Source organism: Gopherus evgoodei, chromosome 9, assembly GCF_007399415.2.
Source record: "Gopherus evgoodei ecotype Sinaloan lineage chromosome 9, rGopEvg1_v1.p, whole genome shotgun sequence".
In the NCBI taxonomy this organism is placed as follows: Eukaryota; Metazoa; Chordata; order Testudines; family Testudinidae; genus Gopherus; species Gopherus evgoodei.
The window spans coordinates 58667948-58682622 of NC_044330.1; the positions used below are offsets into that span (position 1 = coordinate 58667948).

Sequence of the window (14675 nt, forward strand, 5' to 3'; positions counted from 1 at the left end):
CTAAACTTAAATAATTCCTCTCCCTCCCTAACGTTAACCCCCCTGATATATTTATATAGAGCAAGCATATCCCCCCACAGCCTTCTTTTGGCCAGGCTAAACAAGCCAAGCTCTTTGAGTCTCCTTTCATAAGGCAGGTTTTCCATTCCTCGGATCATCCTAGTAGCCCGTCTCTGGACCTCTTCCAGTTTGAATTCATCCTTCTTGAACATGGGACACCAGAACTGCACACAATATTCCAGATGGGGTCTCACCAGCGCCTTATATAACGGTACTAACACCTCCTTATCCTTGCTGGAAATACCTCGCCTGATGCATCCTAAAATCGCATTTGCTTTTTTAACAGCCGTATCACATTGGTGGCTCATAGTCATCCTGCTATCAACCAATACCCCAAGGTCCTTCTCCTCCTCTGTCGCTTCCAACTGATGCGTCCCCAACGTATATCTAAAATTCTTATTATTAATCCCTAAGTGCATGACCTTGCACTTTTCACTATTGTATTTCATCCTATTACTATTACTCCAGTTTACAAGGTGGTCCAGATCTTCCTGAATAGTATCCCTGTCCTTCTCCGTGTTAGCAATACCCCCCAGCTTTGTGTCATCCGCAAACTTTATTAGCACATTCCTGCTCTTTGTGCCAAGGTCAGTAATAAAAAGGTTAAATAAGATCGGTCCCAAAACCGATCCTTGAGGGACTCCACTAGTGACCTCCTTTCAGCCTGACAGTTCACCCTTCAATACGACCTGCTGGAGTCTCTCTTATAACCAGTTCCTTATCCACCTTACAACTTTCATATTCATCCCCATCTTTTCCAATTTAACTAACAGTTCCCCATGTGGAACCATGTCAAACGCCTTACTGAAATCGAGGTAAATTAGATCTAACCCATTTCCTTTATCTAAGTAATCCGTCACCTTCTCAAAGAAGGAGATCAGATTGGTTTGGCACGATCTGCCTTTAGTAAATCCATGTAGCAATTTGTCCCAATTACCATTGACCTCTGTGTCCTTAACTACTTTCTCCCTTAAAATTTTTTCCAAGACCTTACATACTACAGACGTCAAGCTAACAGGCCTATAATTACCTGGATCACTTTTGTTCCCTTTCTTAAAAATAGGAACTACGTTAGCAATTCTCCAGTCGTACGGCACAACCCCCGAGTTTATCGATTGCTTAAAAATTCTCGCTAACGGGCTCGCAATTTCACGTGCCAGTTCCTTTAATATCCTCGGATGGAGATTGTCCGGGCCCTCCGATTTTGTCCCATTAAGCTGTTCAAGTTTGGCCTCTACCTCAGTTGCGGTAATATTCACCTCCGTATCCACATTCCCGTTTATCATCCCTCCATCAACGCTAAACTCCTCACCAGTCTTATTAAAAACTGAGGCAAAGTACTTATTTAGATATTGGGCCATGCCTAGGTTATCCTTAACCTCCATTCCATCCTCAGTGTATAGCAGCCCCACTTCTTCTTTCTTTGTTTTCTTCTTATTTATGTGGCTGTAGAACCTTTTACTATTGGTTTTGATTCCCTTTGCAAGGTCCAGTTCAATGCGGCTTTTAGCCTTCCTCACTTTATCCCTACATGTTCTGACCTCACCAAGGTAGCTTCCCTTGCTAATCCCGCCTTTCTTCCATTCCCTGTAAGCTTTCTGCTTTTTCCTAATCCCCTCTCTGAGTTGCTTGCTCATCCAGCTTGGCCATCAACAGGAGGCTTAAATTAGTCAACTGAATTTTTAAAAATAGCTTATTTAGGAAATGTAGCAATGCAGTGCTGAGATTTATTTTATTTTGTATAACAACTCCACAAGTACTGATTTCAGAAACAGTACTGACAAGCTTATATCGTTTATATAGTTTCAGTGATTCAGGTTTTTGTCTGCCAAACAATTCTGTTAGAATAACAAGCAGTTTTTGGGGATGACTTGTCTTGGAGCGCCACTGTTTGGATGACTGAAAGCGTAAGACTAATCACACTGTGCCAATAACAGTATGCCCAAACTTATTGTTGTATATTAAAACACACTTTCCTGTGTGGGTGATAAGGCATGTTTCTTTCTATGCACACTTCTATAGATTATCATAACAATAATCAAATGTATAGATTAAAAAGAGAGCTAATGAATTAATTTTGAATTTAGGGTATTGTACCAGTAATTGGATTTAAGTAGGTATCAAAGTGTGTCTCAAGCAGTAAATTTAATTAAAAAATCTAGATTTCTAGGTCAGTGTATCTACTTCAACTCTTGTTTTGTAGCTGTAGGCTTATAGGCCTTGTGACAGACCCAGACCAGTGGTACAGGAGTCTGGTAGAGGGCAAATATACTGGTCACTGGATGAGTATTTTTCTGTTTCCTGAGTGACCAGAGCAGGGGCTGCACTAGAGTAATTGGGAACCTGCTAGAACCAATTAAGACAAAGCAGGATAATTAAGACACCTGAAGCCAGTTAAGAAACTGCTGGAATCAATTAGGACAGGCTAGCTAATCAGGGCACCTGAGTTTAAAAAGGACCTCACTTCAGTTTGTGATGTGCATGGGAGCAAGAGGAGCTGAGAGTGAGAAGACATATTGCTGGAAGACTGAAGAGTAGAAGTGTTATCAGACATCAGGAGGAAGGGCCGGTGGTGAGAATAAAGAAGGTGTTGGGAGGAGGCCATGGGGAAGTAGCCCAGGGTGTTGTTGCTGTAGCGCAACTGTACCAGGAGGCACTCTAGACAGCTGTAGTCCACAGGGCCCTGGGCTGGAACCCGGAGTAGAGAGTGGGCCCAGGTTCCCCTCAGACCTCCCAACTCCTGATCAGACACAGGAGGAATTGACCTGGACTGTGGTTTTTACCAGAGGGGAAGGTCTCTGGGCTGTTTTGTGACCCACATGGTGAATCTGTGAGGTGAGCAAATCCGCCAAAAAGCGCAGAACCCACCAAGGTAGAGGAGGAACTTTGTCACAGCCTGTTAGCTATAGGCTTTTCTTTTCCTGTTCTGTGTTAAATATATATGTTAAAATCTTGTTATACAGTAGCATTGGTGGTGAGTCTCATGAGTATAAAAAAAAATCTTGGGTTTTCATAATTTTAGGAATACTGATTAGTACAATGCTTTTGACATGTTCTCTTGTTAAGTTTGTCTAATGCTGAAATGAGTCACACTTTAACAATAAGAAATTCTAAAATAGATTTTATAGAACATACAGAAAACGTTAGGGTTGCAGGACAAGCACCCACAAGTTGGGAAGTGCTGGCGTTAAAGTTGCTTGTGCAATCATTAATTTGGACTCCTAGTGCGTATTCATTATGATACAGTCTTTAATTACATGATCACATACTATTTGGTTTCCACAGGGTTCCTGCCTCATTCAGTGCACAGTATTACACAGTGTTCTGGGAATGAATCAGGGTTGTGTAGCAGAGAAAGGTGTTGTCGGTAGGACTGCTGTCTCATTTCCTGCGGAAATTGGATGGTGTCTAGTGAGTAAGGCAGGGGATTGAAGGAAGTGAAAGGATGCTCTCATCTTTGCTGGTTAACTTCTGCCCTGGAGAATTGGTTTCTATCCCTGCCTCTGCTATGCAGCTAGTCACTGAAACCAAACTTGTCACTCTAATTATGTGGCTCTCATTTTCTGAGTGCCTATCTTGAGACCCCGCGGGTCTGATTTGACTAATCAGTTCTGAGCAGTCAACTGTAGCTGATGTCAGTGGAACTGTCTGTGAATACATAAAGTGCAATATAATGTTAAGTACTCTGAAAAATCATGTCCTCTCTCAAATTGGGAACCCAGAATTAATGGATTTCTGTGCCGCTGGTCCTAATCTATAAAATGAAGCTAATATACCCTCATCTCACATGGTTTTTGTGAAGATAAACTAATGTTTAAGAAGTAGTCAAACACATAGCACTGTAAAAATGTTCATGAGGAAATTAATAATTCTGCCTTTACAGCTGGGCAGGGTTTATAGAAGAGAACAGTGTACTGTAATTAAGACCTGAACAATGAGGGTAAAACAAAATGTTGGTTAGGTACTTATTAAGTGAACACTGTTCATCCTGTCCACTGAATGAGGCAGGGCTCTTGTGGAAAAAATAACACACAGTCATGTAATTAAAGATGAATCCTAATGTATGTGCTCAAGAGGGCCAAATTAAGGTTGCACGGGCAACTTTAATCTGACATTTCTTAACTTTTGAGTGTTTGACTCTGCAACCTTAATATTTTTTTAGCATTAAATTTATATCTGCATGTCTCATCAGTAGAGTTGGAACCTTAGATCTACTACACAGATCTCTGCTGCTTGAGCTAATGGAGTAATTGATATCAATAGTAGGTGATCTCCTTCTAGTGCTGGTCTCCAGAGAGGATGATGAGACATCTTTTGCTAGTGGGTTTCACAGATAGTTGTTGACAGTGGAGGAATGGTGGTGCTTAAATGCCATTCCAAGTTCCAGAGGGGATTGTGCTTTAGTGGGGACAGACTCTTCTGCCCTGTCCTCTCCAAACTTTTCTTATCCTAGTCCTATCTCTTCCCCACCCCTGGCTTCTTGTCCCTGTCTCATTCTTCTTGCCATCCTAGCCTCTAACCCTGAGGCTTCTAATCCTAGTCTGTCTGTTCTTGCCCACACAGTCCCAGTTCCACTCCCCTCATGGCTTCTCATTAAATCTGTCTTCTCCTCCAACCCCACGGACTCCCAGTCACCTTGGCCAGGCTTCTCATCCAATCTAGGGTTGGAGGAGAGGGAAATCCACTTCTTGTCCAGTCTCTTTACCCAACCAGCTTCATTTTTCCCTCCATATCCCTGATCCTTGTCAATTATTTCCTCCCCTCTATGACATTCCCCTCTGGTGTTGTCTGGACCAGTGATCTGCTAGATCACTCCAATCCTTGACTCTGGGAGCTAGCCTTACCCTGCACTGCTGTGAGAACCCCCACTCTGGGCTGTTCATGCACAGCTTCTGGCATGTAAGCTGCTTGGATTGTGCAACCAAATGACACTAGCCAATATCTCTGGTTCCAGACACAACCCTAGGAACCTCCATCTTGCAGTATTCAGTTATGCCCACTAGACGCTGCAAGCTTATATGAGTTAGTCAATTTAACAAAGAAATTTATATGTATTAGGCTTTTTATCCTAAGGGAAGTCTCTGACACGGCTCAAACCAAACGCACTGCTTCAGGTAGAATAAACAGATTTATTAACTACAAAGATAAATTTTAAGTGATTATAAGTCAAAGCATAATGCATCAGATTTGTTCAAATGAAATAAAAGCAAAACGCATTCTAAGCTGATCTTAACACTTTCAATGTCCTTACAAACTTAGATGCTTTTCACCACAGGCTGGCTGGTTGTCCTTCAGCCAGGCTCTCCCCTTTGATCAGTCGCTTGGTGGTGGTGTCTGTAGATGGAGGTGGAAGGGAGAGGAAGAGCATGGCAAATGTCTCCCTTTTATCGTGTTCTTCCTTCCCTCTTGGCTTTGCACCCTCCCCCCCCATGTCAGGTGAGCATTACCTCATCATAGTCCTTGACTCCCCAAGGGAAAGGGGGGTGACTCACTTGAGAGTCCAACAGATACTTTTGTTGCTGCCTAGGCCAGTGTCCTTTGTTCCTGTGAGGCTGGGCTGGGTTTGTCCTATACATGCCCTGATGAGGTGTGAACTGCCTCTCTGCTCTTGGAGAGTTTTTGCCTAGGCTTATTTTAAGCCATGAAAACACATTTTTAGCCTCATAACTATATACATGACATTATAAACTATAACATTACTGTAAGAACAATTACTGTAACATCACTATGACAAAAATGCTCAGTGCATCATGAGCCTTCTGAAGACAGCCAACATCACAAACTTTGCATTGGATACCACACAGTCATTTTGCAAGGATGAACATGGGGTGTTGGATGTTCCCCCAAGGTACAGAGCATCACACCCTCCTTTCCTCATTCTTCCCCCATTCCTTTCCCCCCTCCCACCAGGGCCCTAGTTTTAGTCTCCCTCTCTTCCCTGAGCCTTATTCATACAGTGGTAGCCTGCCATGTTCCAACTCCCACTGTCAGTTTCCCTCTCACCCACCCTCGTCCCCCATTCCAAATCTCATCAGACGATTTGTCCCAGTCTGTTCCTTTCTCTCCCCCTTTGGATTGGCTTTTCATTTGTGAATTTGAATTAGATTGTAACTTTCTCCATGCTTCCCGGATGCCAGCAGGGAGGTTATTGAGAGGACAGAAGATACTGGGTTCCTGAACTGAGTTCAAGTGCCTGGTCCCGGTCTAGAGTAGCTATTACAGGGTAAGTCCTGAGCCCCTGTAGCCCAAGGCTAGCGCATATTCAGTCACTCTCTGGGGATGCTCCGTATTCAGTGCAGTCACATATGGGAGGAGGGAGGGGATGGAGCATGCAGTGAAAATGGAATCTTTGGAAATATTAGCTGCTAAAAATCAGTCTGTACTGAGCATATGCAAATTGCAGTTTCCTCCCTCACTGCACCCTTCCAAAAAAGGGTTATAATTTGCATGGTTTTCATGAGGGTGGCCAAAGGTACATCTTTGACACAAAGGCTAACACCTGCCAAATTTCAAGTCCCTTCTCCAAAGCAGAGAGGCAATAGAGCATTTAAAAGAACAGCTCTCAAAAATTGTTGACATGGGGGGCAAAATGAATTTTTTCAGTTGTCTTATTCTTGGAAATGGCTGAACCATTTCGGCTAAAATTTCCAGAAAAAATCAGCTTGAGTCTGACATCCAAATGGAAAATTTCAACTCAAAGGCTGAAGTTGGGCAAAGTTATAAGCAAGTAAAAATAGGGTCTTGTAATCGAAAGTGTGGAGCAGCCTTAACAGGCAGTGCTACCAGCCTTGCCTATAATAAATAACCAAGACAAGTCAAATTATAAAGTAAAAGTTGTCTCATTTAAGTTTGTGCAGTATTAAATGAACAGAAATAAATATTCATCAATTTTGTATGTTTATTGATTAGTGGGATTTCAGAGATCAGATTTTGGTAAGTAACTTCTGCTTTGGACTTATCTTTCTTAAAACCTCTTGAACCAGAGGAGTTTTGTCTTTAGAATACTTATTTTGTCAGGCATTTTTAATTGAGACTTACGACCTCTTCAGTAGACTTCAAATATTTTTTCTATTAACCTCCAAGGCCCAGGATGTGAGGTGCTTAAGCACGTGTGTGAATATTTGCAAGCTCGGGGCCAATATAAGTTTTGATTGAAACAAGAGGACAGAGTTAAGGTTGTTTTTGGAACCTTAAATGCTAAAAAGTCATGAAGTTTGCAGTTTTTTATTTTAAATGAAAATATCAGAAATGGTCTATTAAAGTAGCATTCTCGACTTCAACTCTGTTCTGAAGATATTTTTTTCTCTTAACTTAATAAGGGTCCAGTCCTGCGGACGTGTCTATGTAGTATCCTATTGAAGTCTTTCCCACCTTCTAAACCAGTTATGTTGTCAAAAATAACATCACACTGATCAGAGACCCATTTATACACCCTGCTCATAGATACTTTTCACACTAGTAACTCAGCAGCCTTCACTTTTAAATAGTTTTGAAGTCTGTAGCTTCACTTTTTGTTTTCATTTTCCTTGGGTCTCTTTATCTGTTTAAACAGCTACTCAAAATGGTATATCTGCTTGCACCACCAGTATTAGTCTGTGAGAAAGCTGGCTTCCTGCCTTGCATGTTATCAACTTGCAAGTAACTTTCAAAATAATGTAGACAGTAGCAGTCATTGGCTTTTACTTGTTGAAGGATTGCTGGACTGCTCCCTTATATTGCCCTTCAAAATGTCAGTTTCTGTACTTACTATTTATAAAAGCAGTTTACAAAACAAAGGAATTAGCTAGATGTGTGGGTAGTTAGAACATATATCATCTTCTATATCTCTTCCCACAACCTCTCAATCCTAACCCTTTTGGGTCATTTCTTGCTGTTTTATATCTAGTTTTAGAAAGAATGGATTGATTCCCTGCTTGTTGATTTACAAAATCGGTGATTTAAAACTTGATTTAAAACTAAACTTGAGATCTGGGGCAGATTTTCTGCTGTGTTCACTTCTGCTGAGGGGTGGGTGTGAGAGTTGGTGAGTGAGCTGGCTACAGGGGAGGGGTGGACTGGGAGAGAGAGAGAGGTGGATGGGAAGTAGTGAGGAAGAAGGAAACAAAACACTGGGGACACCGTGGGAAAAACTGCACCTTAGTCTGTTATAGAACAAGGTAGAGTGAAGCCAGGGAGGGAAAAGTGCTGCTTTTTTTTTGTTTTTTTTTCCCAAGCAGATGAGAAACATAATGAATTACTTTTAACTGGAGGGATTCACCACTGCAGCCCATACAAGTTTTTGTGGTACCCTGAATTTATGGCACAGAATCTCACTCATTGTATGTACACAGTAAACACAACGGTCTTAAATTGCATGATACTTGTGGTACAGTCATTTTAGGGATTATCTGGAAGACTATTCAGTATGGCAAACATTTCAAGTCCCAACCATGGTAACCTTTCCTTGGCTAAGGAGAGGTGGACACTTGGTTTTGGAAATAGAAAAATGTGGGAATTACGTGCTGAATTTTACATGCTTCATTGAACAATGTAGATGCCCCGTAAACACTCTGAAATGGCATAGTTTATATATCAAAATATGTTAAATAAATGTAAACACTGGGGTCTCTTTCTCACTGTATCAGAGCTCTCTCCCAGCACTCCTGGTAATCCACCTCCATGAGGGGATTAGCTCCGAGTGCTTGAAGCCTGTCTACACTAGGGCTTTATAGTGCTCAGACTTGCTGCGCTCAGGGGGAGATTTTTCACCCCCCTGAGCCAGCAAGTTAGAGAACTAGAAAGTGTAAGTGTAGACAAGCCCTTAGAGAGAATACACGTTGTTTTGTATGTTTAAAACAGTGCCAGACAATAGCTGTGCTAGAAGTTTTACTTTGAGTTCTTAGTGAACTTGATTGTGTGAGAGACATTACTTTCTCAGCCTTTTGTGAATGGAGTTGTTACTTGGAAAAGAGGGGAAACTGTAGGGTGATGAGTCTTGGAGACTGAGAAAAAGTGAACATAAATACCTTAAATTTCAAGTGTGACTGAAACAAGGAACTTTTGTGGAACAGGGTTTTAGTACACTTTAAAAAAAAAAAAAAAGAGAGAGAGAAAAAGTAAGTGGTGTAGTGTTTGGTGGAGGGTATTCTTTTTTCCAGACTTGTTCTTGTTTTCATTATTCTGTTAGCTGATTAACTTATTATGTGTGTATTTAAAAAAATAAAATAAAATTTAAAAAAAAAAAAAGGAAAAAAAAAAGAAAAAGCATGGATTCTGTTAACCAGCAATGGTGCTAGCACGCAATTAATTATTTGCCTAATGACGAGTTCAGACTCAGACACTGACTTCCTAAACTTGAAACTCTCTCTCTCTCTCTCTCTCTCTCTCTCTCTCTCTCTTGGCCCCGGTCTCTCTCCTCTCTCTCTCCTCCTCTCCCCCCCCCCCCCCCCCCCATTCCCAGGGAGCTTCTGTTCCCTTGTGGCTATAGAAATTTCTGTTCAATGAGATTTGGCAGTAAGAAGTTACAAAATGTCTGTTGGCTTCTTCCAGTATATAGAATCATAGAAATATAGTGCTACAAGGGACCTCAAGAGGTCATCTGTCTATCCCCATGGGATGACGTAGGATTAAGTCGATCTAGACATGGGCAGGCAAACTTTTGGCCTGAGGGCCACATCGGGCTTCAGAAATTGTATGGAGGGTCAGTTAGGGGAGGTTGTGCCTCCTCAAATAGGCAGGTGTGGCCTGCCCCTGCCCCCTATCTTATCCCCTCCTGCTTCTTGCCTCTGACGACCTCCCGGGACTCCTGCCCCATCCAACTCCCCCTGTTCCCTAATGCCCACCCCCCAGGCCCCTGTCCCATCCAACTCCCTCTGCCCCTATGCCCTACCTTCCAGTGTATCTACCTCTCCAGCAACTTAGTGTCCTCTGCAAACTTGCTGAGGTTGCAAACCATCCTATCATGCAGATCATTAATAAAGATGTTGAACAAAACCAGCCCCAGGACTGATCCCGGGGCACTCCGCTTGATACTGGCTGCCAACTAAACAACAAGCGTTGATCACTACCCACTGAGCCTGATGATCTAGCCAGCTTTCTGTCCACCTTATAGTCCATTCATCCAATTCATACTTTTTTTAACTTGCTGACAATACTGTGGTAGACCTTTATCAAAAGCTTTGCTCAAGTCACGGTATATCACGTCCACCACGTTCCCCATATCCCAGAGCCAGTTCTCATCATAGAAGGCAATCAAGTTGGCATGACTTGTGCTTGGTGACTCCATATTGACTTTTCCTGATCACCTACCTCTCCTCCAAGTGCTTCAAAATGCATTCCTTGCGGATAATGCTCCATGGTTTTCCGGGGACTGAGGTGGAGGCTGATTGGTCTGTAGTTCCCCAGGTTCTCCTCCTTTTTCCCTTTTTTAAAGATGGGTATTATATTTGCCTTTTTCCAATCACCTGGGACCTCCCCGATTGCCACTAGTTTTCTAAGTAATGGCCAATGGCTTTGCAATCATATCAGCCAATTCCCTCAGCACCCTTAGATGCATTAGTTTCAGCCCTAGTGACTTGTGCATGTCCAGCTTCTGTACATAATCCTTAACCTGTTCTTTCACTATTGAGGGCTGCTCACCTCCTCCCCATCCAGTGCTGCCCAGTGCAGCTGTCTGGGAGCTGACGTTGTCTGTGAAGACCGAGTCAAAAAAAACATTGAGTACTTCAGCTTTTTCCACATCATCTATCTCTAGGTTGCCCTCCCCCATTCAAGAAGGGTCCTACACTTTCCTGACCACCTTCTTGTTGCTAACATACTTGTAGAAACCCTTCTTGTTACCCTTCACGTCCCTTGCTAGTTACAACTCCCTGTGCTTTGGCCTTCCTGATTACACCCCTGCATGCTCGAGCAATATTTTTATACTCCTCCCATGTCATCTGATGAAGTTTCCACTTCTTGTAAGCTTCCTTTTTGTGTTTAAGATATCTGAAGAATTCACTGTAAGCCAAGCTGGTCGCCTGCCATATTTGCTATTCTTTCTGCACATTAGAATGGTTTATGCCTGCGCCCTCAATAAGGCTTCTTTAAAATACAGCCAGCTCTCCTGGACTCCTTCACCCCTCATATTAGCCTCTCAGGAAATCCTGCCCATCAGTTTCCTGAGGGAGTCAAGTCTGCTTTTCTGAAGTCCAGGGTCTATATTGTGCTACCTCTCCTTTCTTCATTTTGTCAGGATCATGAACTCGACCATCTCTATCTGCGTGCAGATGTGTTTGCCCCATCTCAAAAAAGATATATTGGAATCAGAAAGGTTCAGAAAAGGGCAACAAAATTATTAGGGGTATAGACCGGCTTCCATATGAGGGAGAGATTAATAAGGACTGGGACTTCTCAGCTTGGAAAAGAGGGGATATGATTGAGGTCTATAAAATCATGAGTGGTATAGAGAAAGTAAATAAGTGTTATTTACTCTTTCTCATAATACAAGAACAAGGAGCCACCAAAGGAAATTAATAGGTAGCAGGTTTAAAACAAACACAAGAAAGTATTTTTTCACGCAGTGCACTATCAATCTCTGGAACTTCTTGCCAGATGGTGGTGTGAAAGCGCAATACTATAATGGGGTTCAAAAGGGAATTAGATTAATGAAAGATAGGTGCATCAATGGGTATTAGTGTGGATGGGCAGGAATTGGTGTCTTTAACCTCTGTTTGCCAGAAACTGGGATTGGGTGACAGGGCATGGATCACTTGTGATCTGTGCTGTTCGTCCCCCCAGAGGCGCACTTTGGGGTACCTGCCATTACCCACTGTCAGAGGACAGGATACTGGGCTTGATGGACCTTTGGTCAGATCAGTATGGCTGTTCTTATGTTCTTATGTAATATGGACTCCAAGATGAAAGTGTTCTAACCAAACATAGGCTGTTAATATAAAAAGGATATATGTACCTAATTTTGCATGATTTATTCGTGCAATAAATGTCATAACTTTTGTATCCAGAGTCTGGAATTTTACTGTCTATTTCCTGGTACGTTGATACGCCATGTTTGCCTAGAAGTATAGTCAGTCCATTGTTTCTGTCGTGACTAGATTGGAAAGATGCATCAAAATCATTCACTCTCAGATTCTTTTAACTAGTTAATAAGTGTGGAAAATTATGGAGGTGGCGAAAGGGTACTCAAACCTGGAAACCTCTGTTAGTCTTATTATATTCTGGTAGAACCCACAGTCTCCAATCCTGCAGTTCACTGTGTGCAGGGCCTGCAGTGTATTTGAATGGATCTCAGTTGACGTTGTCAGGGCTGATTCCCTACTCTGGCACTTTGAGTGCAGAAGGTGGGGGCCTACAGGATTCTAAAAACTTAATATTGGCCACTCTAGACTCGTATTAAACTCCCAAGGTCACAACTTTCTCTCTGATCTTGGATGGGTATATGCTGCCACTACCCAATTGCAAAAAAAAACCAATGGACCCAGGAAGGCGCACTTGGAATTCCTCCTATGGAGTACTCTTAAGCCCTTTCATGCCTCCTCTGGGGAAGAAGCTGAGAAAGAAAAACAAAAGAAATCAGCTGTTGCCACAGCTAATTAAGCAACATATGCACAAACCTCTTAGGACACACAAAACTCAACACCCTGTTCTTAAAAAAAGGTAAATTTATTAGAACAAAAAGAGAGGAAAATTTAAAAAGAGCAAATATAATAATTAAGCATCAAGAATGGTTTTCTTGAGGTCCACCTTAATGGTTACAAGCAAAACAAAGCATTTGGGGGTTAGCACAGAGGAGTCACAAGCCAATAAGGAAAAAAAAAAGATAAACCTAATCGCATCTTCCTAGACATTCCCTGATCTACTTACATATCTGGGGGTTTCAAATACAATAGTCTCTAGGTATGATCTGATGTTTTTTCATACCTGGCTTAAAGCTTCCTACAGCATAGTTCAGCCCTGTTCCTGCTCTGTGTCTCTCTCTCCGGAGAACAACAGACAGGACAGACAAAAGGGGAGTCTGTTACAATTTTTAAAAATTCTAACCTTCTCCTTGGCTCTTTTGGCAAGGTGCCCATTCATTTCCGTTCACCTATACATGCAGTCAGCAAGTAGAGAACAGCTACCAAGAGGGATTTTGTAGGTAGGTGGCTGGCTGTCATAGAAGGAGCTACCTCCCCTTCATTTATCACAGAGTAGACTAATTATTGTAGACATAAATGTAGTTCTGTTTAGGCCTTATAGGGGGATCAAAGATGTAACACAATAATCTTGTTTGGATGAATCATAGACTATGAGATTGGAAGGGACCTCAGGAGGTCATCTAGTCCAAAACCCCCTGCTCAAAGCAGGACCAATCCCCAGACAGATTTTTGCCCCAGATTCCTGGGTGGCCCCTCAAAGATTGAACTCACAGCCCTGGGTTTAGCAGGTCAATGCTCAAACCACTGAGTTATCTCTCCCCCAAATGGCTTTCTTCCTCTTCTTTCCAGTGTCTTTAAAAAAACAAAACAAATGTTCTTGTAGTACTTAAGAAAACAAATTTTACTACAACATTATGAAAGAAGGGTTTGAATTAATAAACATTTACCCAATATACCGTTTCAATTCCTTTGTTTAAGGCTGTATGTCTCTCCAAGAAAATCTACTGCAGATCAGAAACAGAGTCTCCTCTTAAAATGGTGTCGACAAGTGTTGGATAACCCAAGTGCTGAGACAGAAGTAGCCTGCCGAACCCTTATAAATAGACTTGACCAAGGTATGTACACTAAATATATCTTGAATACTTAGATATATCTTGCATTATTAATGAATACTAGTTGAACTAGAAATAAAATATAGTGTATTACAGACTTAAAAGTATATAGAGCACATCAATCTATCTATTCAGGAGTGCTTCTAAGTATGTTTGTCATTATATAAAACAGTTGTGCTTTCGTAAGAAAGATTCCTGTAAACCAAATAATGGAATCAGAAGTGAGATATGTCTTTGCAAATTGGATATAGATTAAAAGCAATAGATCAAGCAAATTTAGCTTTGACTCTGAGAATTGAACTTTCTGCATTTATTTTGCTAAGCGAAAATTGATAAACAACTAATACAGGCACTTCTGCCCTAGTGCAAAGAGATAATCGTGCTATTTCTATCTATACCTGACTTTTTTTACTCAAATTTCACATTAGATGTATAAATCTGAGAATGACTTTATGGTTTTCAGACTGTCGTATTTACAAAGATTAATTTGATCCTTTTTTTATTGAAGACAAACTTTAAACATTGGTATTAAAAAATATGCAGTCAGAGTAAAGCATGTGTGGGAAAACAAAACTCTTCTGTAGTTTCTCTCCGTAGTTTCTCTCCCTGCAAAAAAATGCTCAGTAATTTTGTTAACCTCCCTCTTCCTGTAGTGGTTTCTCCCATGCATTATTTCTAGTGATGGTTAAACATGGTTAATGCTAAAACTTAGTCATGCTGCATGAAAACTTTTGATTTTCTATCTTTTGGTGGTGTGCCAGGCTTCTAGGAAAAATTCAAATTTTAATATTACCCTAAATATTCCATGGTGATCATTTCACTTTCAGTAGTGCAGCAAAGGTTTTTATCTCCATGCTTTAACTGGCAGTTTAAGTTATTTTGCTCAGGA

General features: G+C 41.5%; 1 protein-coding gene across 2 annotated transcripts in view; it reads left to right on the forward strand.

Annotated features, from left to right (window-relative positions):
- The window catches only part of LOC115658063 (SLAIN motif-containing protein-like), a 69607-nt gene that overhangs the window by 12954 nt on the left and 41978 nt on the right, over positions 1-14675 (forward strand). For both annotated transcript variants that reach the window (XM_030576543.1, XM_030576544.1), the window contains exon 4: positions 13653-13789. In XM_030576543.1, the coding sequence (XP_030432403.1) occupies positions 13653-13789 (137 nt within the window). The remainder of the gene's footprint in view (positions 1-13652; positions 13790-14675) is intronic.